The sequence below is a fragment of the Ursus americanus genome, chromosome 36 (assembly GCF_024610735.1).
Source record: "Ursus americanus isolate L20-20 chromosome 36, mUrsAme1.1.p, whole genome shotgun sequence".
NCBI lineage: Eukaryota > Metazoa > Chordata > Mammalia > Carnivora > Ursidae > Ursus > Ursus americanus.
Window position 1 is genome coordinate 26,459,580 of NC_142162.1, and position 24,747 is coordinate 26,484,326.

The window sequence follows — 24,747 nt, forward strand, 5'->3', positions numbered from 1 at the left end:
TCAAGCCCCGTGTCAGGCTCCCCACACAGTGGGAGTCTGCTTGTCCCCCTTCCTCTCTCTTTGACCCTCCCCCCACAACTGCCCCCAATCTTTAATCAGTTATTTTTTTTTTTTACATTTTGTCATCTGTTGGATGGACTTCAGATTATTGAAGAATGTCATTATTTTAATTTGCATATCTATTTGTAGTATTAACATCTTTTCATATTTTAATTGTACCTTTAATTTCTTCTGTATAGTTTCTTTACTCATTTTTCTATTGCTTTTTACTTACTGCTGTTACATATTTTACAAATATTTTCTTACTATGTCTTTTAAAAACTTTTGTTTTTTATTTTTTTTTTAAAGATTTTATTTATTTATTTGACAGAGATAGAGACAGCCGGCGAGAGAGGGAACACAAGCAGGGGGAGTGGGAGAGGAAGAAGCAGGCTCATAGTGGAGGAGCCTGATGCAGGGCTCGATCCTATAACGCCGGGATCACGCCCTGAGCCGAAGGCAGACGCTCAACCGCTGTACCACCCAGGTGCCCCTAAAAACTTTTGTTTTTAATTGAGATTTATTGATATAACTTACATAAAATAAAATCTATACTTAAGATGTACAGTTTGAAGTTTTCACAAACATTATACGGTTCAGTAACCACCACCACCACAATCAAGATATGTTTGCCCATCCACTGAATTCCCTTTGCACTCAGTTGTCTTGCCTCCATACCCCTAGCTCCTGGCAGTCACTGAACTGTTTTCTGTCCCTATATTTTTGCCTTTTCAGAATGTCAGATAAATGAAATCATGTAATATGTAGTGCTTCCTGTCTGGCTTTTTTCATTTAGCATAATACCTCTGAGATCCTCTCATATATCAGCATTTTGTTCCTTCTTATTGCTGAGTAGTATGCCATTGTATGGATCTGCTACAATTTATCTTTTCATCAGATGGTGCACTTTTGAGTTGTTTCCAGCTTTTAAATAAAGCTTCTTTAAACATTCATGTACAAGTCTTTGTGTGGGCAAATGTTTGCGTTTCTCTTGGGTAACCTAGAAGTAGGATTGCTGAATCATAAGTTAAGTGTATATTTGATTTTATAAGATCTGTTTTCTGCCTTTTAACTTGATTTATGCTATCATTTGTGTTGACATTTTAAATATGTATGTTGTTAAATTTGCCAGATTTTTTTAAGGCTTCTAGATTTTGTGCCTTGATTCTATGCCATTCCCTATTCTAACAGTATGCTTTTACTTTTTTTTTTTTTTAAGATTTTATTTATTTATTTGGCAGAGAGAGCCAGAGGGCACAAGCGGTGGGGAATGGCAGAGGGAAAGGGAGAAGCACACTCCCCGTTGAGCAGGGTGCCCAACGTGGGGCTCGATCCCAAGACCCCAGGATCGTGACCTGAGCTGAAAGCAGACGCTTAACTAACTGAGCCACCCAGGCGCTCCCATTTTCATATTCTTTTACTGAGAATGTAAGCTCATGGTAATTCAAGGAAAACATCTGGCAAAAATCTAACAAAATTTTAAATGCATATACCCTTCAATCCAGGATATCTACCTCTAAATATCTAGCCTCAGGCATTCTTTTTTTTTTTTTTTAAAGGATTGCATTTATTTATTTGACAGAGAGAGAGACAGCCAGTGAGAGAGGGAACACAAGCAGGGGGAGTGGGAGAGAAAGAAGCAGGCTCCCAGCAGAGGAGCCTGATGCGGGGCTCAATCCCATAACACAGGGATCACTCCCTGAGCCAAAGGCAGACGCTTAACGACTGAGCCACCCAGGCGCCCCTAGCCTCAGGCATTCTTGAATATAGATACACTAGCTCATATGAAAAAAAAAGGCGTATGTGTACACTCAAATTTATTTGTTGATCACTGAAAAACTGGAAACAACATAATTGTCTAAAAAAGGAGAGGGTTAAATTTATGATGGGGGATATAATCCCACAAAGGAATACATGTGACAATTAAATAAGGCAGAAGAGTTGTTGTATGTATCAACATAGAATTATCTCCATGACACGCTGTTAGGTTGAAAACAAACTGCAAGACAGGATATATAGTAAGATCCCATTTACATACACACACGCATATACACACCCCTCCTAAACATATAAATGTGTGTGCATGTTTGTAAATACATAAAGATTTGTAAGGATGTACATACATTAAATTGTATTTAGTTTAACAAAGAAAGTACAATAGGACAGACTGGCAACTATAATTTTTATTTATATTTTTCTGTATTGTTTGAAATTATTTAAAGGTAGTTTTGTTGTACTGCCTGGGTAAATTAATTATTTTTTAATGCTGTTGTATTTCAAAGACAATAAGAATATAAATCTCATCATGTAGGATTATAGCAGGCTGATGTTAAAATAGACCCTCATGGTTATTTTTATAATTAAATGTTAGGTATCAGCTCTACCTATGATCTAGTCCTTTTGATCCTAACATTTCAAGAGATGTTTGTTGAAAGCCTCTATGTCCCAGGTACTATGAAAGACATAGGTGGTGTCAAGTACATGAGACCTGGGCCTTGTCCTGGAGTTTGCAGTCACACGGGGATGAAGGACACATAAACATATCACTGTAATTTAGTAAATGAAGAAAGAGACATACACAGAAAAGGGACAGAGAAAGAGAAGACTGGTAGTGGGCTTTGTTTTCTTCTCCAGATTTATTCTAATTGACTCTGGAATGTGTTCAATAAAAGGATACCAATGTTAGAAGCTGGCCTGGTTTTGGTATCAGCTTCCAAGATACAAGAAGACCGTAGATAGGTGAACTCAGCCACTATTTTGGTTCTGTTTGATCAAAGCTACATTATTGTGATCGTGGCTTCCTGGAACTTAATCTACTGATCAAATCAATGACCTTGGCCCTGTCAGCAAGGATGATGGCAAAATAAACAGCCTTGTTCCTATTATCCAGGAAGCTGGCAAAGTAGCAATGCCAGGGTATTTCATATTCACCATTCCAGAATAAGCAAAGAGAAACAACATTAGAACAATCAAGAAAATATTTTTCAATGAAGTGGGGGAAAAATTTTTTTAAGATGGGTTCAATTTGAAAGGTTTTAGTTTAAAGGGTTTCTATTTAAAGGTTTCTGAAGGTTCTGTGGGATTCTATACCACTACTTGTAGTACATTTGGTATAATTCTTTCCTGAAGCACTTTGGCAAAATGTACTAAGAACCTCTGAAATTCATTTTTAAAAATTAACAGACTTTGTTTTTTAGAACAGTTTTAAGTTTAAAGAAAAATTAAGCAGAAAATACCAAGTTCTCATATACCCCTTCCCCGACAGTTTCCCCTATTATTGACACCTTGTATTAGAGTGATACATTTGTTGCAAGTGAGGAATCAATGTTGATACATTATTTTTGATACATTATTATTAACTAAAGTTCATAATTTACATTAGAGTTTTCTGTGTTGTACACTTTTTTAGTTCTAACAAATTAATAATGACATGTATATACTACAGTATCATACAGAATACTTTTACTACCCTAAATATCCTGTGCTCCACCTATTCAGTCCTCCATCCCTCCCACCACCATCCCCCAGGCCCTGAACTTTTTAGTCTCCAGTGTTGCCTTTCCCAGAATGTGATACAGCTAGAATCACATAGTATATAGTCTTTCACAGTAGCCTCTTTCACTTTGTAATATGCATTTAAGGTCCTGCCATCTCTTTCAGTAGTTCATTTCTTTTTATCACTGAAGAATATTCCATTGTATTGGTATACCAAAGTTGGTTTATCTATTCATCTACTGATGGACATCTTGGTTGCTTCCAAGTTTTGGCAAATGTGAAAAAAGCAGCTATAAACATTCTTGTGCAGTTTTTTGTATGGATTTAAGTTTTCAGTTTACTTGGGTAAATATTAAGGAACACAAGTGCTGGACATTATGGTTACAGTATGTTTACTTCTGCAAGAAACTGCCAAAATGTCTTCCAAAGTAGCTGTACCATTTTGCATTTCGCCCAGGAGTAAAAGATCCTGTTGCTCCTATCCTCATCAGCATTTGGTGTTGTCACTGTTTTGGATTTTGGCCATTCTCATAGATGTCTAGTGGTACTTCATTCTCATTTTAATTTAATAACATGTTGCTAAGCATTTTTCATGTACTCTATGGCCATTTATATATCCTCTTGGTGAAGTCTGTTTCAGATCTTTTGCCTATTTTTAAACTGGGTTGTTCATTTTCTTAATGTTTAATTTTAAAGAGTACTTTGTATGTTTTGGATACCAGTAATTTATCACATACATGTATTGCAGACTTTCACCTAATCTGTGGCTTATCTTTTTATTTCCTGAAATGTCCATATTTTTTAATCCAGTAATTCCACCTCTGAGAACCTATCCTAAGGAAATAATCCTACATATAGAAAAGTGATTCACATATAAAGATGTTTATAGCACGGTGCCTGGGTGGTTTTGTTGGTTAACCATCTGAATCTCTCTCTTTTTTTTAAGATTTTATTTATTTGACACAGAGAGACAGCCAGTGAGATAGGGAACACAAGCAGGGGGAGTGGGAGAGGAAGAAGCAGGCTCATAGTGGAAGAGCCTGATGTGGGGCTTGATCCCAGAACGCTGGGATCACGCCCTGAGCCGAAGGCAGATGCTTAACAACTGTGCCACCCAGGCGCCCCTAACCATCTGAATCTTGATTTCGGCTTGGGTCATGATCTCAGGATGGTGAGTCTGAGCCCCAGGTTGGGCTCCACGCTCAGTATGGAGTCAGCCTGAGATTCTCCCCATCTCCCTCTGGCCCTCCCCCCACTCGCACACATGCTCTCTAAAATAGATGAATCTTAAAAAAAAAAAAAAGGTTTTTATAGCAACACTGCTTACCATAAAAAAATACAACTGAATCCTAATTACATTCCCCCAATAATAGGTAAACAGTTAAAATAAAGTATGGTTAAGTATTATATACACAATATGTTTTAAAAGAAACACCAAAAATTTAACGTATAATTTTATATATTTTGCTTTTTCCATATAAAAGTATACCATGGGAATTTTTTTCTTTCACAACTTCATAAGCTACATTATGTCTTTTCTGATTTGAAAACATTTATTTCTGATTAAAGGGGATGATTGTATGAATATAGGCACACCTCAGAGATCATACAGGTTCAGTTTCAGACCACTGAAATACAGCAAATAGTATGACAAAGTGAGTCAAATGACTTTTTTGGCTTCCCAGTACTTATAAAAGTTACATTTATACTATACTGCAGTCTATTAAGTATCTAAATTATTAAGTGTCATTATCTTTAAAAAATGTTGTGTATACCTTAATTTAAAAATACTTTACTGTTAAAAATGCTAACCATCATCTAAGGCTTCAGTAAGTGGTAATCTTTTTGCTGGTGGAGGGTATTGCCTTTATGTTGATGGCTGCTGACTGATCAGCATGGTGGCTGCTGAAGAAGAGGTGGCTGTAGAAATTTCTTCAAATAAGACGACAATGAAGTATACCACATTGACTGACTCTTTCGTGAACAATTCCTCTGTTCTATGCAATGCTATTTGATAGCATTTTATCCACACTAGAACTTCTTTCAAAATCGAAGTCAACCCTCTCAAACCCTGCCCACTAATTTATCAACTATGTTTATGGAATATTCTAAATCTTGTCATTTCAACAATCTTCACCCAGAGTAGATTCTGTCTCAGGAAACCACTTTCTCTGCTCACCCATCAAAAGCAACTCCTCATCCGTTACAGTTTTATTTTGAGATCGTAACAAGTCAGTCATGTCTTCAGGCTCCACTTGTCATTCTAGTTCTCTTGCTATTCCTAACACATCTGCAGTTATTTTCCTCCAATGAAGTCCTGAACCCCTCAAAGTCATCCTTGAGGGTTAGAATCAACTTCTTCCAAATCCCTGTTTGTGATTTTTCCTTCTGCGCACAAATCACGAATGTTTTTAATGGCATCTAAAATGATGAATCCTTTCTATAAATTTTCCAATTTACTTTGCCCAAACCCATCAGAGAAATCACTATATATAGCAGCTGTAGTTTTATGATATGTATTTCTTAAAGGAGACTTGAAAGTTGTAATGACTCCTTGATTCACGGGCTGCAGAATGGATGCAGTGTTAGCATCAGAACAACATTAATCTTATTGTACATCTCCATCAGAGCTCTTGGGTGACAGATGCACTGTCAGTGAGCAGTCATATTTGGAAAGGAATCTTTTATCTGAGCAGTAGGTCTCAACAGTGAGCTTAAAATATTCAGTAAACCATGTTGTAAATGGAAATCTTGTCATCCAGGCGTTGTTGTTTCATTTATAGAGCACAGGCAAGCTAGTTTTCATGTAATTCTTAAAGGTCCTAGGATTTTCAGAAATGTAAATGAGCACTGGCTTCAACTTCAAGACATTGGTTGCATTAGCCTGTAACAAAAAAGTCAGCGTGTCTTTTGAAGCTCTGAAACCAGGCAATGACTTCTCTCTGGCTACTGAAGTCCTAGATGGCATCTTCTTCCAATACAAGACTGTTTTCTCTACATTGAAGATCTGTTGTCGAGTATAGCCACCTTCATTAATGATCTCAGCTAGACCTCCTGGATTACTTGTTGCAGCTTCTAGATCAGCACTTACTGCTTCACCTCACACTTTATATTACAGAGACGGCTTCTTTCCTTAAACCTCATGAACCAACCTCTGCTAGCTTCCAACTTTTCTTCAGTAGCTTTCTCACTTCTCTCAGCCTTTACAGAATTGAAGAGCATTACAGCCCTGCTCTGGATTAGGCTTTGGCTTAAGGGAATGTTGTGGTTGGCCTGACCTTCTATCCAGACCCCTCAGACTTTTTCCAGATCAGCAATAAGGCTGTTTTGCTTTCTAATCATCCATCTGTTCACTGGAATAGCACTTTTAATTTCCTTCAAGAACTTTTCCTTTGCATTTACAACTTAGCTAACTGGCACAAGAGGTCTGGCTTTCAGCCCAACTCAGCTTTCACCATGCCTTCCCCACTAAGCTTAATCATTTCTAGCTTTTGATTTAAAGTGAAAGATGTGTGATTCTTCCTTTCACTTGAACACTTAAGAGGCCATTGCAGGGTTATTAACTGGCATAATTTCAATACATTTGAGTCTCAGGGTATAGGGAGGCCTGAGGAGAGTGAGAGAGACAGGGGAATAGCCAGTCAGTGGAGCAGTCAGAACACACACAACCTTTACCAATTAAGTTTGCTGTCTTCTGTGGGTGCAGTTTGTGACAGCCCAAAACAATTACAATAGTAATATCAAAGATCATTGATCACCATAACAAATATAGTAATAATGAAAAAGTCTAAAACATTGCAAAAATTACCAAAATGTGACATAGAGACATGGAGTGAACAAATGCTGTTGGAAAAATGGTACCAACAGACTTGCCACAGCGTTGCCACAAACCTTCAACTGTAAAAAGCACAGTATCTGCAAAACACAATTAAGTGAAGTGCAATAAAGTAAGGTATGTCTATATATTGTTTGTTGTAACTCACTTTCCTTGCTTTAAAGGAAACATTTATCTATTTAAAAATAATCTTTAACAGTGGGTGTTTGTTTATTTTGAGGAGAAAATGCAGAAGTTAGCATCAGATTATTTTAAAAAATAGTACTGCAGTATGTTCTTTTTTCATATCTACTTTTTTTAATGTGTGCACAAGTATATAAGTTCTACCCTTTTAATAAATTTCAACTACGCAATACAGTGTTATCAACTATAGTCACCGCCTTGCACGTTAGATCCTAAGACCTTATTTTATCTTACTGTAGGCTTTCTTAAGAGATAAACTACAGAGAACCTAGCGATCATGAAGAGTCACATTACACACAGCAAGACAAACAGTTCAAAATTTCAACTCTTATTTTCTTGTTTTCAAATTGTTTTGGAATATCAGCCACTGAAAGTTTTTCTTGGTCCTGTCCCCTTCACACAGTGTCCAATCTTCAGTCTGTCCCCTGTCATTACTCTTCTTCCTCTTCTCTGGAGCAACACGTATCCCTTCCTATCTCTTCCACTCTTTTTTTTTTTTAATGGCTTCTTTTTTTTCTTTTATGAAGTGTTTTATTATACAAAAGAACATACACAGTGTATAGGTAAGTTACAAAGTGTAACAATGACATGAACACTCATGAACCCAGCACCCAAGCCAAGAGAATATTAATACTGCTGAAACGGCCTGTGCCATCATTCAGAGTCCCATTGTCGTACCTGCCCTGGAAGTTACTACTCACCTGAATTATGCTTATTAGTCATTCACTTGCTTTTCTTTAAAAATTTCACCACACATACAGGTATTCCAGAGAGATTCTGTCAATTTATTCTCCCATCAAAAGTGTTCTGTTCCCTTAACACTCACATTTGATGGGCAATATTTTTTAAAGCTTACCGACATCACCTTTTATTAGTCATAAAATAGCCCATCCTTCTGATGACTCAAAGGTTCCTGAGTAAGCCATGTAAGCACCTGTAAGTAGAGCTCTGTAAAACCTCAAAATGGTAAACGTTAGTGTGCTCCATAAAAGAGTGCTTTGTGGTGGTGATGTAAACTGGTAAGCTTTAAAAACTTGAAGGTAGCTTGGTGAAAAGGTTCCCAAAATTTAACAAACGAGTTTTTACCAGTCTACAGAAAAACCAGAAAAGTAAGAAATGTAGTGAGCTCTTTCACAGAGCTACATGGATGCAATTTAAAAGACTGCTCTTTATTCTGGGATTATCCTACTTCCTTGGAATTAAAATGTCTTTTTCCTTTATAAAATGATAGGAAATGGCAGGTATATTTGGTTGCTGTCCATGTGTCCTTTTTAAAATTAAAACTGAACTTACTTGGCCAAAGAAAAATTTGAAAACCCTATGTCGCATCCAGTTTTTGCAAATTGTACTGATCCACAAAATCCCAAAGCTTGGAAAGCATAAGCTTAGAAGTCTTTAAATCTGAGGAACTGGAAAACTTTGGTCTTGAGACTTTTAGCATCTCTCCCCAATAGTCTCCCAGAGTAAAAATGAGAAGAAATTAACAACTTCCTCTTGTCTCTACCTCTGGCATTCTTTCTTTGGTTCTCTAGCATAAGAAATACTGTAATTAATGGAGGTGACGAGGAAATATAGAAATATGGAATAAAGTTAACAAATGCTTAACTTAATAAATCTCATCAGCGATTAGCTTTGCAATCTTGGGAAAACATTTTAACCACACTATATCATAGGTTCCTTAATCTGTTTATTCTTGTGCACAATAATAATACCTATAATCTATACCTATAGCCCATCACCTCCTGAAATAGAAGTGGTAATATTGAGGCCAGTCTCATAACATGAATAGCACCTTCAACTACATGGAAGACACAGACATAACTTCAAGATGTTATATATATTTACACAGGACTTTTTACACAGGCACATTTAACAGGATGTTAAAGAGAACCAACAATAACATCAACAACATCTGTCTAAGCCCAGAGTATACAAAGTATACAACCAATACAAATATTTGAGAAATACATTTCAGCTCAAAATAACAAAGTCGTCTAAAAATGTAACAAGTAAGGAAAAAGCCCTCAACCTAGTTAGTAATTAGGAAAATTAAAACACAATGTGATACCATTATATACACAACAGACTGGCTAAAATTAAAATGACTGACAAGACCAAATCTTCCAAGAATGTGCAGGAATGGGAACTCCCACACAGTGCCGGAGAGACTATAAATTAGTAGAACCACTTTGGAAAACAATGTGACATTATTTATTATAACTGAAGATTCACATACCCTAGAACTCAGCATTCTATTCCAGATATATACTTTAGTGAAACTACTAGACATGTGTACCAAAATACACAAATAAGAATGTTCACAGCACAACTGTTCGTAACAGCCCCAAATCAGAAACAATCTACATATACAGTACAATGAAAAAAGACAACATGGATTATTGAACACTATAAGGTCATTGGACAAACTACAGCTATTAGACATAATACTGAGTGAAAGAAGCTACTCAACAAGAAAAAGATACAGCATGCCTCCATCTATATAAAGCTCAAAAACAGATAAAACTTTTCAGTGTCATTTGGATGATAAACTAAAAAAGTCAAGGAAACCATTATCACACAACACAGGAGAAAGGTTATCACACTGGGAGAGAGAAAGACTGTAATCTAGAAGGCATAAACAGGAGGCCTCTGAGAGCTGACAACGCCTATTCTTGACCTAAGTAGTGGTTACACAGCTGTTCGCTTCATAGTTATTCTCTAAGTTGTTCACATGCTTTATACAATCTTTTGTATAAAAATGATAGATCTCACAAAAAAATTACAAAGGGCTACCTCTTGAGGTAGATCTCCTATAACGTGATATTTAATCAAAGCTAAAGGTTTACATATCAGAGCTATGGTAGCAAGAATTCAAGTACTGATAGGAATTTGGACTAGACAGCCACCAGGTTTCTGCTAATTTGGAGATTTTATGGATTTTCATACCTTGTAACGATGATTTTTATGAACACTATTCTGGAAGCAGTCCATACAGAGTACACATGTTGGGTCAATTGCACAGTCCCTGAAAAAGATTAAAAATTAGATTCCAAAATTTAGAGGATGCCAATGATGTTTAAGGTATGACTATAATATAATGTGAATGAGTTTCCTGTGTGGTGCACTAGCTTGAATACGAAAATCTCTCAAAAACTAAATTTCAAATAATTCTAGCCATATTTGAATACATAGGTTTGGTTTTGCTTCTTAAGTCATTCTCATTACTTTGAGCTTTTACCTGATTTCAGACTGTCAAGTTGCAAATCAAAATTAGCTTTGCAACAAATAATTAGCTGTTTTTTCCATTATCTGTCATCATCTTACCCTCCTGCATTTATAAACATATTTTTATAAACACTGATTGTTCACTGGTAAATGAGACTTGGATAGACAAAATTCATTAGAATGTAAGCAGCATAAGGGCAGGAATGTTTTTTTATTTTGTATATTGTTATCTCCTAAGCACCTAGAACAGTGACAGGCACATGGTAGGTGTTCAATGAATATTTACTGAATAAACAAAAAAAATTCAATCGCTCTTAATCTCTTCCCTAATAATAACTCTCAAAAGTCACTATCTTATCTAACATTTTCAGGAAAACATTAAGAGCAACATAAATTGGTGAAAGTGCAAAATGAATTTTTAAAATATCTGATCTAGAAGAGTTGAAGAGACAGAATTGGCAAGTTTAAAAAACTATTTTAAAGGCTACTAGGAAGTAAAGATTGCTTAATTATACTCTTGAAAATAATATATGATCTACTGACCTATTTAGAGCAGAATGTCTCAACCTCAGCAGTACTGACATTCCAAACTGGGTAATTACTTACTGGGGACAGAGGAGACTGTCCCGTGCACTGCAGGATGCTTCAGCAGCAACCCTGTCCTCTACCCACTAGATGCTAGTACCATTTCCCCAGTTGTGACAATTTAAAATGTCTCCATGACACTTTTGGAGAAGTGAGATCTACAATGTCTATTATACCTTAGCTGAAACTGGGCTTCAGCTAAAATATATACAAGAAGATAAACAAACCTCACTACCTATGTAGCAAAATAATACACAAAATACAAAAGGTGACTTTTTACCCCAAGAAAAGAATAGGATAAAGATACTATTTTCTTAACAACCGTTAACTGTATGTAAACCAGTCAAAAACCCAGAATTACAGTGAAGCCAAAAACAATTCTCTGAATTTATAAAGCCTAAAAATTCACTCCTAAACTGAACTACCTCTAGTAAAGGGAGGGAAAAAAACCACTAAAACTAGAGTGCAGCTAAGATCTAAAAGATGAAAACATCAGGCTGGGGTAGGGAATGAAAACGTTCTCTGTGCTACTCTCATGTTTAAGACAACTGCTCTTACAAAGGACAAAAAGCCTAAAGCTGCTTCCAGTTTCCCGCCACTGGCCTTTCCTATTCAACTGAATTCCAACTGTTCCTACAGGTCCACAATCCCTTGACACCAAATCTCACTTGGTAACAAAAATTGACCTGAAATGACATGAGACTACAGACTTTATTTATACCACTTGCTATGAATAGTCATAGATTTCTTACAGAAATGTTAGTTTGATGATAGGATCCTGCAATGACACTGCTCGAAAAGTGTTCAGAATTCTGAAATACACCTGGCCCTAGGGTTTCATCTAAGAGTATGTGGACTATAATATAAACAAGGCAGAAGTCCATCACTTAAATACTTTTAGAGAACAGAAAAGTGAGACAACTATTTTAGTCATATATTCAAAAACAAGCTATACAAGCAAAAACAGATTTGTAAGTGCACAATAACAGGAAATTAAGTATGATTAAGTATAGTATAAATAGTAATAAGCAAAATAAAATACATATAAAATAAGTACAAAATACCATAACTGAAATTATAACCAATACTATAAACTTCTAATTCTTACCTACAAGAATATGTTGTCTCTCCACTTTTGAAAACCTTCCCACAGAGTTGAAATGCTCCACTGTGCTTCAATTTCTCTAAGCAAATATCTGGATCTTCTCCAAATAAGTACCACTCCAGTGGAGTGAATATGGACATTTGTATACTCTCCTCCTGCTTTTCCAAGTCTGGGTCCATTTCAGCAGAATAAATTTCTGGCACCACTTGTGCCAAATGGTGCAAAAAAGTAGTATAAAAATCAACTTGCTGATCCCACCACTGAAAGAAAAGAAAAGAAAATGAAAATTAGACTTTGTTACAAGTTTCCTCTTGAAGATGTAGGGGGACAAATATTGGCAAAATTCTGTAATTTCAGAGAAAGTGATTTACAATATATTATTTTGTCCCCCACCAAGACAAAAGGAAAGTGGTATTTAAAAAAACAGCCTTAAAATAAGTGGTTGCCCACATTCCACATATACCTGGAAAAAGAAAGAGCAGCTGTAGTGGGTGAGAACTACCCTTCCCTCTTGGAATGGGCAACTCCTGGTCTGTGAAGACAATTCTATTACCAGTCAGCTGTTGTACAGACAAAGCATTCCCCACACTCTTAGTTTGTTTCAAGGAACCATAACATTTACTGAGAGATCAAAACGAAAGAGTGCAAAAGAGTTTTTAGAATGCCAAAAGCACAAAACATAAAAGAAAATGGATAAATTACACTCATCAAAGTCTAAAACGTATGAGTATGAGTATAAAGTGTGAGTATAAAGACTCATCAGAAAGTAAACCTAAACCCTTCTGCTCTTCAAAAAAGAAACTATTTCAGATGGCTTATTTGTACATGAAAACATGCTCGACATCATTAGTCATTAGAGAAATGCAAATTAAAATGACAGTGAGATACCGCAACCAACCTATTATATTAAAGTGTAGATAAAAATAAAATAAAAAACTAACAATACCAAGTATGGACAGGATGCAGAAAACTGGAAAAGGAAAATGCTGGTAGGAACTGAAAATGGTATAGCCACTTTACAAAGAGTTTGGTAGTTTCCTTACAGTTAAACATATACTTACGTTATGACCCAGCAATCAAACTTTTAAGAGTCTATCTAAGAAATGGAAACTTACATTCACACAAAAAAGTATACATGAATGTTACAGCAGCTTTAAATTGCCAAAACCCAGAAATTACCCAACTGTCCTTCAACTGGTGAATTAGAAACAAACTATGTTACAGTCAAACCATGGAATACTGATCAGCAATAAAAAGAATAAGTTATCAATACATACAACATCAAAATCTATTATTGTAAAAACAGTCTAACTCAAAAGGCTATGTACTGCCTCTTAGCAACTGGGGACATGTTCATAGTGACAGCATCTGTGTGAACTGAGCAGAGCTCATCTCTGTGCCAAATTCCTGATTCCCATCATATGTGGGTTTCATAGACACCACATGCAGGTTTTAATAACACCACCATTCCACTCTTATCTTCAAACAAGACAGCCTTCCAAGTATCAAGAAATGCCCTGTTAAAAAAGGCATTTGGGGATTACTCACTGGCCATTTGGGCTTAAAAGTGAGGTATGGTTACCCTAAACCATCCACCCAGCCCAGCCTTACCAATTTTCAATGGCACTAAGTAACAGCAAGCTTAAATGAACAGAGGTGAGGTAAGGGAAACAGAAGGTTGAGTGCACAGATCTCTAGTATTAACCTAACACTGACAATTTAGTTGCACCTAACATCCTTCTAATTAAATTAATGTTATTCATTTGAAACGGGCTGGCTTTCTGTTTTTATTGGTATTTCGTGTTTGTCTCATAGTTATGTAAAAACTGGCATTTATACATAGTTTTGTATTTGTACACATTAAAGTTATATTCTAAAAAATTTTTTTAAATTTTAAAGGCTATGTACTGTATGATTCCATTTATATGACATTCTGGAAAAGGCAAAACTACTATCATGATGAAGGACTGCACAGTGGTTGCCAGGGGTTTACTACAAAGTAGAAGTGAGGAAATTTTTTTTAAAGATTTTATTTATTTGAGAGAGAGTGAGAGAGTACAAGCGCAGGGAGGGTCAGAGGGAGAAGCAGACTCCCCCGCTGTGCAGGGAGTCCAACATGGGGCTTGATCCCAGGACCCTGAGATCATGACCTGAGCCGAAGGTCTTTAACCGACTGGGCCACCCAAGGCGCCCCTGAAGTGAGGGAATTTTGGAGTGCAATGGAATTTTTCCATACCTGTATTATGATGATGGTTACACAACTGCTAGCAAATATCAAAACTCACAGAATCGTATAATAAAAGTTGTTTAATTTACGTAAATTTAAAAAATGAATTTCAAAGTATATACTTTAAAAGATAAAAAGGAGAGCCGCGAGGTGCCAAGTGGCTCAGTCAATGTAGCATGTGACTCCTGATCTTGGGGTTGTAAGTTTGAGCCCCATGTGGGGTGTAGAGATTACTTAAAAATAAAAAATCTGAAAAAAAAAAAAAGTGAGGTCAAATAGTTTCAAAATATCTCCCTGAAGATACTTATTAACTAAAAGGGGGAAAAGGTAATAAGTTTAAAGTAAAGAAACCCAGCAGATATCTACTAAACCAAGTGATTAATGTTAAGTATCACCAGTAATAAGAATAATGATACCAAAAATTCCTTAATATGATACACTGAGAAGGCTATGGTACCACTTTTGTGTTATTTCTGCCAAAAATGCATAGCCTCATTATAATCATGAGAAAACATCAATCCAAATTGAGAAATATTCTACAAAATAATTGTTCAATATTCTTCAAAAACATCAAGGTCATTTTGAACAACAAGGCAAGAACAAGACACTGTTACAAACTTGAAAAGACAATGGAGAAAATAAGACCCTATTACAGACTGGAGGCAACAAAGGAGAAATAACTAAATTTAATGTGAGATCCTAGATAGGATCCTGGAACAGAAAAACATTTAATGTCAGTGGGGAAACTATTATAATTCAAATAAGGTCTATAGTTTAGTTACTATCAATATTAATTTCCTGATAAATATACTATGGTTATGTAAGATGCTAACATTAGGGAATGCAGGTGTGAAGGACATAAGAGAACTGTTACTGCTATTTTTGCAACTTTTCTGTAAGTCTAAAATGAGCTCAAAAGAAAAAGAAAAAAAGAACCGATACTGAAGATGATTATTTACTAATTTAGAAAGCCATTAATAATATACAGTTTGGTAAAGCAGGTTACAAAGCAGTATGTATAAAATCTCACTTTGGCTAAATATTTCATATGAGGGGAAAAAATCAGGAGGAATATACACCAAAATGTTAACAGCAGTAGGTGGTGAGAGTTTAGCATATTTTCACAGAATTTGTACATTGGCTTACCTAATATGACTAATATTCTTAGTGACATTTTCCATATTTGGGGGAATTTTTTCATTGTAAAATTAAAAATATTTTACTAAAACCTTAAAAAAACCCAACTATACCCTCCAGTATTCTAACTTCCAACTTTTCTAGGGTACGCTCAGACTAACAACTTGTTTTCTCCACAAATGTAGCAACAACTGTAACTATGAAATAAACAATATCTAATGTTCTATGGTATACCTAAGGTTCTTTTCTCCAAACAATACTAGATGAAAAAAAAAAATCCTGTATATATATTTACTGCTATATCCCAAACAAAAAAATTCTTCTGTGTTACCTAATTATGGAAGGCACAGAATAAGTTCTTTTCAAGTTTTTGAAGAATACTTTGAAGAACATGAGAAATTTGACAGTCACCAAAACCTAAGGGATCTTTTGGTTCAAGTCTCTCATTTTACAGATGAAAAACATGAGTCACAGGGAAAAGTAAATTGTCTTTTCCAAGATCGAATAACCAATTAGTATCAGAGTCAGGAACAGAAGTTAGGTATCCTAACTCCTAAGTTCAGGGCTCACTGTACTCAACCAAATATAAGTACACAGTACTTTTAAATTTACCCTTAAGACTAATCAATTTCATTTTAATCATAAAACAACAAGAAACATAGTTTTGCCTTCTTTTTATTACTTTCCTCCAAATGAAGCCTCTTCACTAACAACTGCCTAACATTACTGTGTACTGCTAAATATTCTTAAATTGTATCTGTCATTATGTATCTCGGTGTGAACTAATATTTAATTCCTTTTTTTAAAGATTTTATTATTCATCAGAGACAGAGAGAGACACAGAGAGAGCACAAGCAGGGGGAGCAGCAGGCAGAGGGAGAAGCAGGCTCCCCACTGAACAAGGATCCCAATGCGGGACTCGGTCCCAGGACTCTGGGATTACGACCTGAGCTGAAGGCCGATGCTTAACGAACTAAGCCACCCAGGCGTCCCAGTGTGAACTAATATTTTAAAATGTTATCTTTATACTGTTGGTTGATTGGGCAGAATGTCTGGGTGTTAATGCCTTAAATGTCCTCTCCAGTGATCTTACCACTAGCTCTCCATCCTTCCATCCCCACCGGGAGTTATTCCTTAAGGTCCATCAAACTCAAGGCACTCCTCTCTGACTACTACACTGATCAGCCTAAGAAAACTTCTCTCCCCTGTAACTCAAATACAGCACTTACTGAAGGAGGTACTCATCCAGTACCTAGACCTCTGCCAGATAACACTAGTTACCTTTATATGTGTACACCTAGCCTCTTCACCCAGACTATAAATTCCCTGAGAAGGGAGGAACGCGGCCTTCCAAATCCCTGTATCCCCACAGGCCCACCACAAATACTTAATAAAAGTTCTCTTCTTGGGGCGCCTGGGTGGCTCAGTTGGTTAAGCATCTGACTCTTGATTTCGGCTCAGGTCATGATCTCAGGGTTGTGGGATTGAGCCCCACACCAGGCTTCGTGCTCTGTGAGGAGTCTGCTTGAGATTCTCTCCCTCTCCCTCTGCCCCTCCCTGCCATTCTCATGGTCTATCTCTCTAAGTAAATAAAATCTTTAAAGAAAAAAAACTTCTCAGTCATTGCTGAATGTTATGCATTTCTTGCTAGACAGAACAAAGCAAATATTGACATTAAGCCTTCTAAAACTACAGAATTCTTACAGGAGATAAAGTATAATTTCACTCTTTCATAAAGACTCTTTCCTAGATGACTGCCACATCTACAAAAAATCTTTTCAACTAAGATTTGTCATCTTCTCCAGATAAGAAAAACTACACAGCATGTATTTTACTGGGTGACATGTTCAGGAATTATTGGTGCCTGGAGTAGGCTTGATTTTCTTATTTATTTGTTTGGTTGTTTTTAGTATTTTTACCCATTTCAGATAACAATAAAATTAAGAATTTTTCATTTCAATGTCCAGAAGGAAAATTTTTTTTTTCCAACATTTGGAGTTCAGAGGCTTTTTTAATTGACTGTTCTATAAAAACAAGTTCTCACAACATTTAAATTCCCAAACATTCCAAACATTTTCCTCATCCCCATGGAGATTAAGATATGTTCTCAGTTCTGACCCAGGGACTTGGATGCCTGTTTGGAAACATCATTCTGAAAAAGGAACGTACTTTTAGAACGTTCTTTTTGTTCAAACCACAACTTACATTTCCTTAGACAACTGCTGACATCTACAAGGCTTCAGACTCTCTTTTCCAACTCTTTTTCCAACTCTTCCATTTGAGAGTAAAACAATATCAAGAGGCTCTAGGATTGTTCATAGCAAGTACCAGATGAGTGTAATTGGAGTATCTCCAGGCATCAAGAAATCTTTTGGTTACTCAAAGTTTTCTTGTAATATTGTTTGACAGACTCATAAAGTTTCATAAAAACAAGCAAACAATAACAAAACCCCTAGTTCAACTGCTTACCCCATGAGGAATCCTATCTATAACATATCTGATAATTAGTTCCCTAAGCCTGTCTGAACACTTCCTTTCAGCCAATGTCCATTCTTACAGCTCCTAATTAAACCAAAATCTACTCTCCTGTAATTTTTATCCTATACTGCCTGAAAATAATCCATACAATTTACTCTGCTCTTTCATCGAACAACCTTTCAAATAAATGAAGATTAACTATTAAGTCTCTCATCGGTCTCTTTATTCTGGAGCTACACTGGAACATAGAAACTAAAGAAATCTGTCCATCCCTAGAAATGACATCTGACCATCCCTGAAGCCATGGTATTCAGACTACTCTCTATGTTGATTACTCTTTTACGGAACATGCACAATGGGCCTCTGTATAGAGGAGTGGGACTATTTCTTACCTTTCTTATCCAGGGTACTTAACTGCTCAAAAAGGTCACATTCATTTTTTTGGCAGCCACATCATATTATGACTTAGTACATTTGCAGACAACTAAAACCCTTAGGTCAATCACACATAAGAGACCTGGTCCTATATACAAATACCTAGTCTGAGGTATAAGGCTGTACTTTCACCACGATTAAATTTCACTTTGTTAGTTTTGATGCAATATGCAGACTAAGGAGATTTCTTTGTACATGTGTCCTATAACATATTTCTTATCCTTGCCAGCTTTGTGTTGTTCGTAAATATGGTAAGTAAGTATACTATGTCTTCATGGCATTGATACAATTAGGTAGGGTCAAATATAGAATCAGGTGACAAATAAGGCCCCTCTCTTTTCTTTTAAGATAATACATAAGCATACTGTCAGAATTTAGTTTTTGAAAGCATTCTGTCCCTCCTAAGTCATTCTCTTCCTTTTTCTTCTCTGATCATAGGTTCATGCTCCAATTTTCTAAGCTCTCCTTGAAATCTTCGGAACAATGAAATCTGCTTTCCTAAACTGTGGAGTACACATCTCATATTCTCTCTCTTTTTTTTTTTTTTTAGGATTTTATTTATTTATTTGACAGAGAGAGACAGCCAGTGAGAGAGGGAACACAGGCAGGGGGAGTGGGAGAGGAAGAAGCAGGCTCCTAGCGGAGGAGACTGATGTGGGACTCAATCCCAGAACGCTGGGATCACGCCCTGAGCAGAAGGCAGATGCTTAACGACTGCGCCACCCAGGCGCCCCTCTCATATTCTCTTTCTGATGTACTGAATATAGAATTGCAAATGGACTAAAATCCTTTCTTAGACTACAAGGTAGAGTATGTGTATATATAAAAATAAATGGATAAATTAATAGATTTTTCTTCCTGTTCTCAAGTCATTCTAGCTTACCCATAAATACCAAAAGTTCAAAGGCATTTTTAAAAGTAGTCCATAAAGACATAGTTAAGTGGTTAAGCCCCACTCCTCCAAACACGTCAAATAGACTTTGTTCTGAAGAATGGCATTAAGTAAACTATTAGACGGATGATTATTATATTCAAGTGATTAACAGCAGACTCCATCCTGGACAGGGCCTATATCATTCCCGGATAGCAAGCAGGCACTTAGGGAAGCACAATAACTCTTCTAGAGTCATTCAGTAACATTTATTTAGTACAGCATATTTCCATAAGCACTTAGCATATTATAGAGTGCAACTTAACATTTAAAAAAAAGGCTGTACCAAATGCTTAAAAAAAAACCAAACTCATCAAGTAACAATTGTTTCTTCAACAGGAGGCATGTTAACTCAGAATACCTTAAAAGAACACACAGGAGTTCACAGTAAATTTCCTGGGCCTAAAGAGGTCTTAATATTTTGTCTTAAGTCACTTGAGGCAGTAAGTTAAAAGCTTAAAGAAAACTTTCAGAGAGCACAGTGTACGATGAGCACCCGTAAAGAAATGGGTAAAATGATGGCAAGGGAAATCTGAAATAACCCTCAAGGCCAGCACACATGAAGAGAGGATGGTCAGGACACTGCATTGGTTCATCGTGCATCACTGATTTATACACATATCTACCCAGTCTCTCCATGCAGTATTGAGGACAAAAACCTCTTTATTTGCAGGACAATGTCTGTTATTAAACATAAGCAGTCCATCTTCAGCACTAGCTTACCCACCCTAAATTACTATTCTTCCCTAGAGTATTACAGGTAGTGGGACTGAATCTATCACTCTAATCTGCAGTTCTACACCTCAACTTCATATTTGAGTCTACAGAGTCTGATACTGAAAATCAGAATTTTCCTTAGCTGTACACAACAGAAATTAGGAGATGATGATGAAAAAACAACAGGCACTAGGCCCTGCTACGATCTGGTGACAGAGCACTTCAGGCACTAGGCCCTGCTACAATCTGGTGACAGAGCACTTCAGTCAGGACTCAAGAGACCTTCGTTTTTGTCCTAGTTTTCTCATCATAAGTGTGTCCTTACTATAGAGAGCTGTGCTCTGGCCTAAAATGACACAGATTCCAATTTCTAAGAAATATCATCACCACTGAAAATAACATATAACTTCTATTCCTTCTTCTCTTAGTATTTTACTTATTTTTTTTAAGATTTTTATTTTTTTAAGTAATCTGTACACCCAACGTGGGGCTCGAACTCACAACCCTGAGATCAAGAGTCATATGCTCCATTGACTAAGCCAGCCAGGTGCCCCATCTCAGTATTTTAAGGTCAACTATCAAAATAAATTTTTATCTTTTAAAGGTCCACTACACAAGAGTGTAGATAAATTTTTTCTTGATTTTCATAATGATTATTGCACAAACACAATACTAAACTGAAAAAAAACCCCTAAAATCCCCCCATTTGGAGATAATATAACTTTGGGAATAATGGAGATGTTCTGTACACCAATTTAGTAGTAGTTACACAGGTGTATACATTTATCAAAACTCATCAACCAAAACACTTAAAATGGAAGCATTTTATTGTACTTAAATATAACTCGATGTTAATTTTTTTAAATTCCCTTTTCAATTTTAAACGTTTTAGCCTCATTTTCTCTTAACCTCCTCAACTCCTATTACCTCTACCCCTCCACCTCCACTCCGCCTCAGTTACTGTCTCCTCATTCATTCATTCATGCATGCATTCAATAAAAATTTTGAAACAATGTGTTAGGTACTGGAGATACAGGTGTGAACAAGAAACAGCTCACGCTCTCAAAGAGTTTATTGTCTAGAAGGAAAGACAGACAGCTAATAGGCAATGCTCAGGACAGCCTGAGGCATGCTGCATACAACAGGAATATGAAAAGGGTGCTCTAGGAATGCACAGAGGCTCATCTAACCTGGTTCTTCCATCACAAAACCTGATGTGCCTCCATGTTCTCAAACTCCAAAAGCCCTAACTGACCATAATGTTCATTCTTCCATTTATGTCAACATCATAACTTTTAATAACTCAAATCCCACCAATTCCCCCACAGAATTCCTGTTTTGGCTTTTCCTACACCCCTCCCTTCAGCCTGGACCCCAATGTTAGTTACTACCCTAATATGCTCCCTCATTTCTCTTCCCATCCTGCCTCCACAACTCCCTCATCCAATCACTACCAATCTTGTTAAAATAAATCACTAATGTTGATTCTCAGTTATTCATTAAGAGTATGTAAATGTCTGCTATTTGAAATGCATACTGAGATGTATCAGTGGACAAGTCAGATATGATCCTTGTCTTCACGGAGCTTGCATTCTGGTGGAAGAGACAGATATTTAAATACTAAAGACAACACAGTAATTACAGATTGTAATAAGTGCAATAAAGGAAATAAACAGGGTGCTTACACATAGAAGGATAAGAAGAAACCATCTTTCAGACTGCGTAAGTATCAAGAAAAAGCAGAGGAAAAACACTCTTGGAAAAAAGAACAGCAAGCAAAGGCACAGGTCCTAGAGCAAGACAGATCTTGTGCTTGTTTTAGAAACTAGCAGGCCAGTGTGGCTAACAGTAAATGAGGAGAAATAACAGGAAATGAGGGGGAGATGTAGGAGCCAGATCATGCAGGATCTTGAAAGACTTGTAATGAGTTTAGATTTTATTCCAAGTAAAATGGAAGCCACTGAAGGATTTAGGCAGGAGGCTGACATGATCTGAATTAGTCTTAAAAAGATTACTCTGGTTGATCTGTGGAGAATAAACTGGAAAAGGGCAGAAATGGAAGCAAAGAGACCAGTTAAGAGGCCACTCTAGTTGCCTAGGCAACAGATGGTGGCTAGGACTAGAGAGGTGGAGTGGAGACAGAGAGAAATGTTTGCGTTTGAGAGCTATTATGGAAGTGTCATGAGACAGGGATAACTGGGGCGCCTGGGTGGCTCAGTCGTTAAGCATCTGCCTTCGGCTCAGGGCGTGATCCCGGAGTCCTGGGATCGAGCCCCGCATTGGGCTCCTCCGCTGAGAGCCTGTTTCTTCCTCTCCCACTCCCCCTGCTTGTGTTCCCTCTCTCGCTGGCTGCCTGTCTGTCAAATAAATAAATAAAATCTTTAAAAAAAATGAGACAGGGAAAACAAAATTCTTGATTAGCCTCCCTTCTTTCCCCACTCCAAATCTGGTCCTTTCTCTCAGAATATGAAACAACCATGACCATGAATGCTTAAACCAAACACTGAGGATCCAGATCTCATTTGTTTCTTCCCTTTTATCCTCATGCCTAATCCATTAGCAAATCTTTTTGCTTCTACCATACCTCCAAAATCTCTCTCAAATCTATCCACTTCTATCTCCAGTGATGTCTCTCTAGTACAAACCACCCTCAGCTAAGGCTTAGGTTATAGCAGTAGCTTCCTAATTGCTCCCCCTGTTTGAAACACTTATCAGACATCCAAGTGGCTATGTCAAGTAGGCAAGTAGCTGGATTTGTGCATCTGGAGTTCAGAAGTGAGACGGTCTAGACATATAAATGTGGGAACTGAATGCATACCAACGGTATTAAAAGCCACAGAACTGGATGAAATCACATAGAGGGTATAGATGGGAAAAAGAAAAGACTTTAGTACCAAGCCAGGAGACACCTTCTGAGATTGACTTACGAAAGAAAATTCAGTCAAAGTAGAAGACAGAAGTTCTGTCAGACCACCCCACATACTCTCTGAATTCCCGGTTTTTCTCAGTTCCTATCTTCTGGACCCAATAAACTACCCTCTCCTAGAAACTAGATCCTATGGCACTGTACTACTCTCACCTCCTACTTGCTTGGCTGTTTCCTTTCTAGGTCCTTCTCTGGTTCTTCCTCCATTTCTATCCCTGAAATTCAATCATGCCTGTCCCCAGTCCTTCTCCCTCTCTTCCTTCCCTCTTTCCCTGTGTCTGAACCTGTGTGTATGTCCTCATGCATGTGCGCAAACACACACACACACACACACACACACACACACACACACTTCTCCTCAAAGATCTTCTCCATTCCCACAATCTCAACTGTCAACTCTGTACTAAGAATTTCCAAATGTCTAGCTAAGTCTTACTCAAAGTGTGGTTCAGAGAACAGGACTTCAGAATCAACAGGGCATGCTTGTGAAAATTCCCCACCCCAGATCTACAAAATCTACTCCCCTAATGATTCTTAAGCAATGACTTTTATAAATGTCCAATGATTCATATCTATTATTTCACCTTAATTGCATGTTAGATGACACTAGGAATTTGAGAGCCTTCATGCTTTTGGTAGCAGTATGACAGAGAAATGACCTGGGGTTTAAGAAGAAAGTTCGATTTAAGGATAACAGAAAGCATAACCAAGGACAAGGCTTTAATGGAGTTGTTAAGACTTCTAAAACCTTGTAACTGTGCCATATTTATTATTTTTATTTTACCTGCCTCCCAATGGTGATTTAAAATACAAATCATTCAAATGTTAAAGAATCTCTGAGCTTGTTTTACTTAACAGCAAAGTAGTAATAAACTGGAAAGCCAGTATCTCACTCCACTGTCAAAATAAAATTGAAGACAGTAGCTTTAAAAGGAAAAGGAAAGTAAAGAGATATCTGGAATCCTCAACTAGACAGAGGGATCCAAGCCAAAAAGTGATCATGAGGCCTGTCACAGGTCTTCATCCACTTACATCACCCTATCTTGTATTAAAATTCTTTGAGCACTTGCCTTATCTGTGTCACTAAACTGTGAGTTCCCTCAGGCTATTACACTTCTCTTGGCATCTACCCACTACTCTACCAAACCTACAGCCTTGCCCCAAGAAATCGAGTATTTCTTGAAGTAAAGAGTTTGCAACCTAATTCTACCTTGACTTCTGTACCATTATCTCCAAGTAAAAATAAGTGGAGTCTAGACTGATGAGGTTTTACTGTACCACCTGGAAGGAATTAATATATGAAAGCTTTAAATAAACACTAGTCATCTTTGGCAATACAAAATTACAATAACACTTTTAGCCACACAATTTCTGTACTGCTTCTAAGATGTAAAAAGCACAAGCTACCTTGAAGACCAGATGTTTCAGG

At 36.9% G+C, this 24,747-nt stretch overlaps 1 protein-coding gene across 1 annotated transcript in view; it reads right to left on the reverse strand.

The window, feature by feature from the left end:
* UBR1 (ubiquitin protein ligase E3 component n-recognin 1) overlaps window positions 1–24,747 on the reverse strand; it is a 133,225-nt gene that overhangs the window by 107,128 nt on the left and 1,350 nt on the right. Inside the window, exons 2-3 of the mRNA XM_045771719.2 lie at window positions 12,471–12,727; window positions 10,499–10,577 (exon numbers count right to left, since the gene is read on the reverse strand). Coding sequence (XP_045627675.2) covers window positions 10,499–10,577; window positions 12,471–12,727 — 336 coding nt within the window. The remainder of the gene's footprint in view (window positions 1–10,498; window positions 10,578–12,470; window positions 12,728–24,747) is intronic.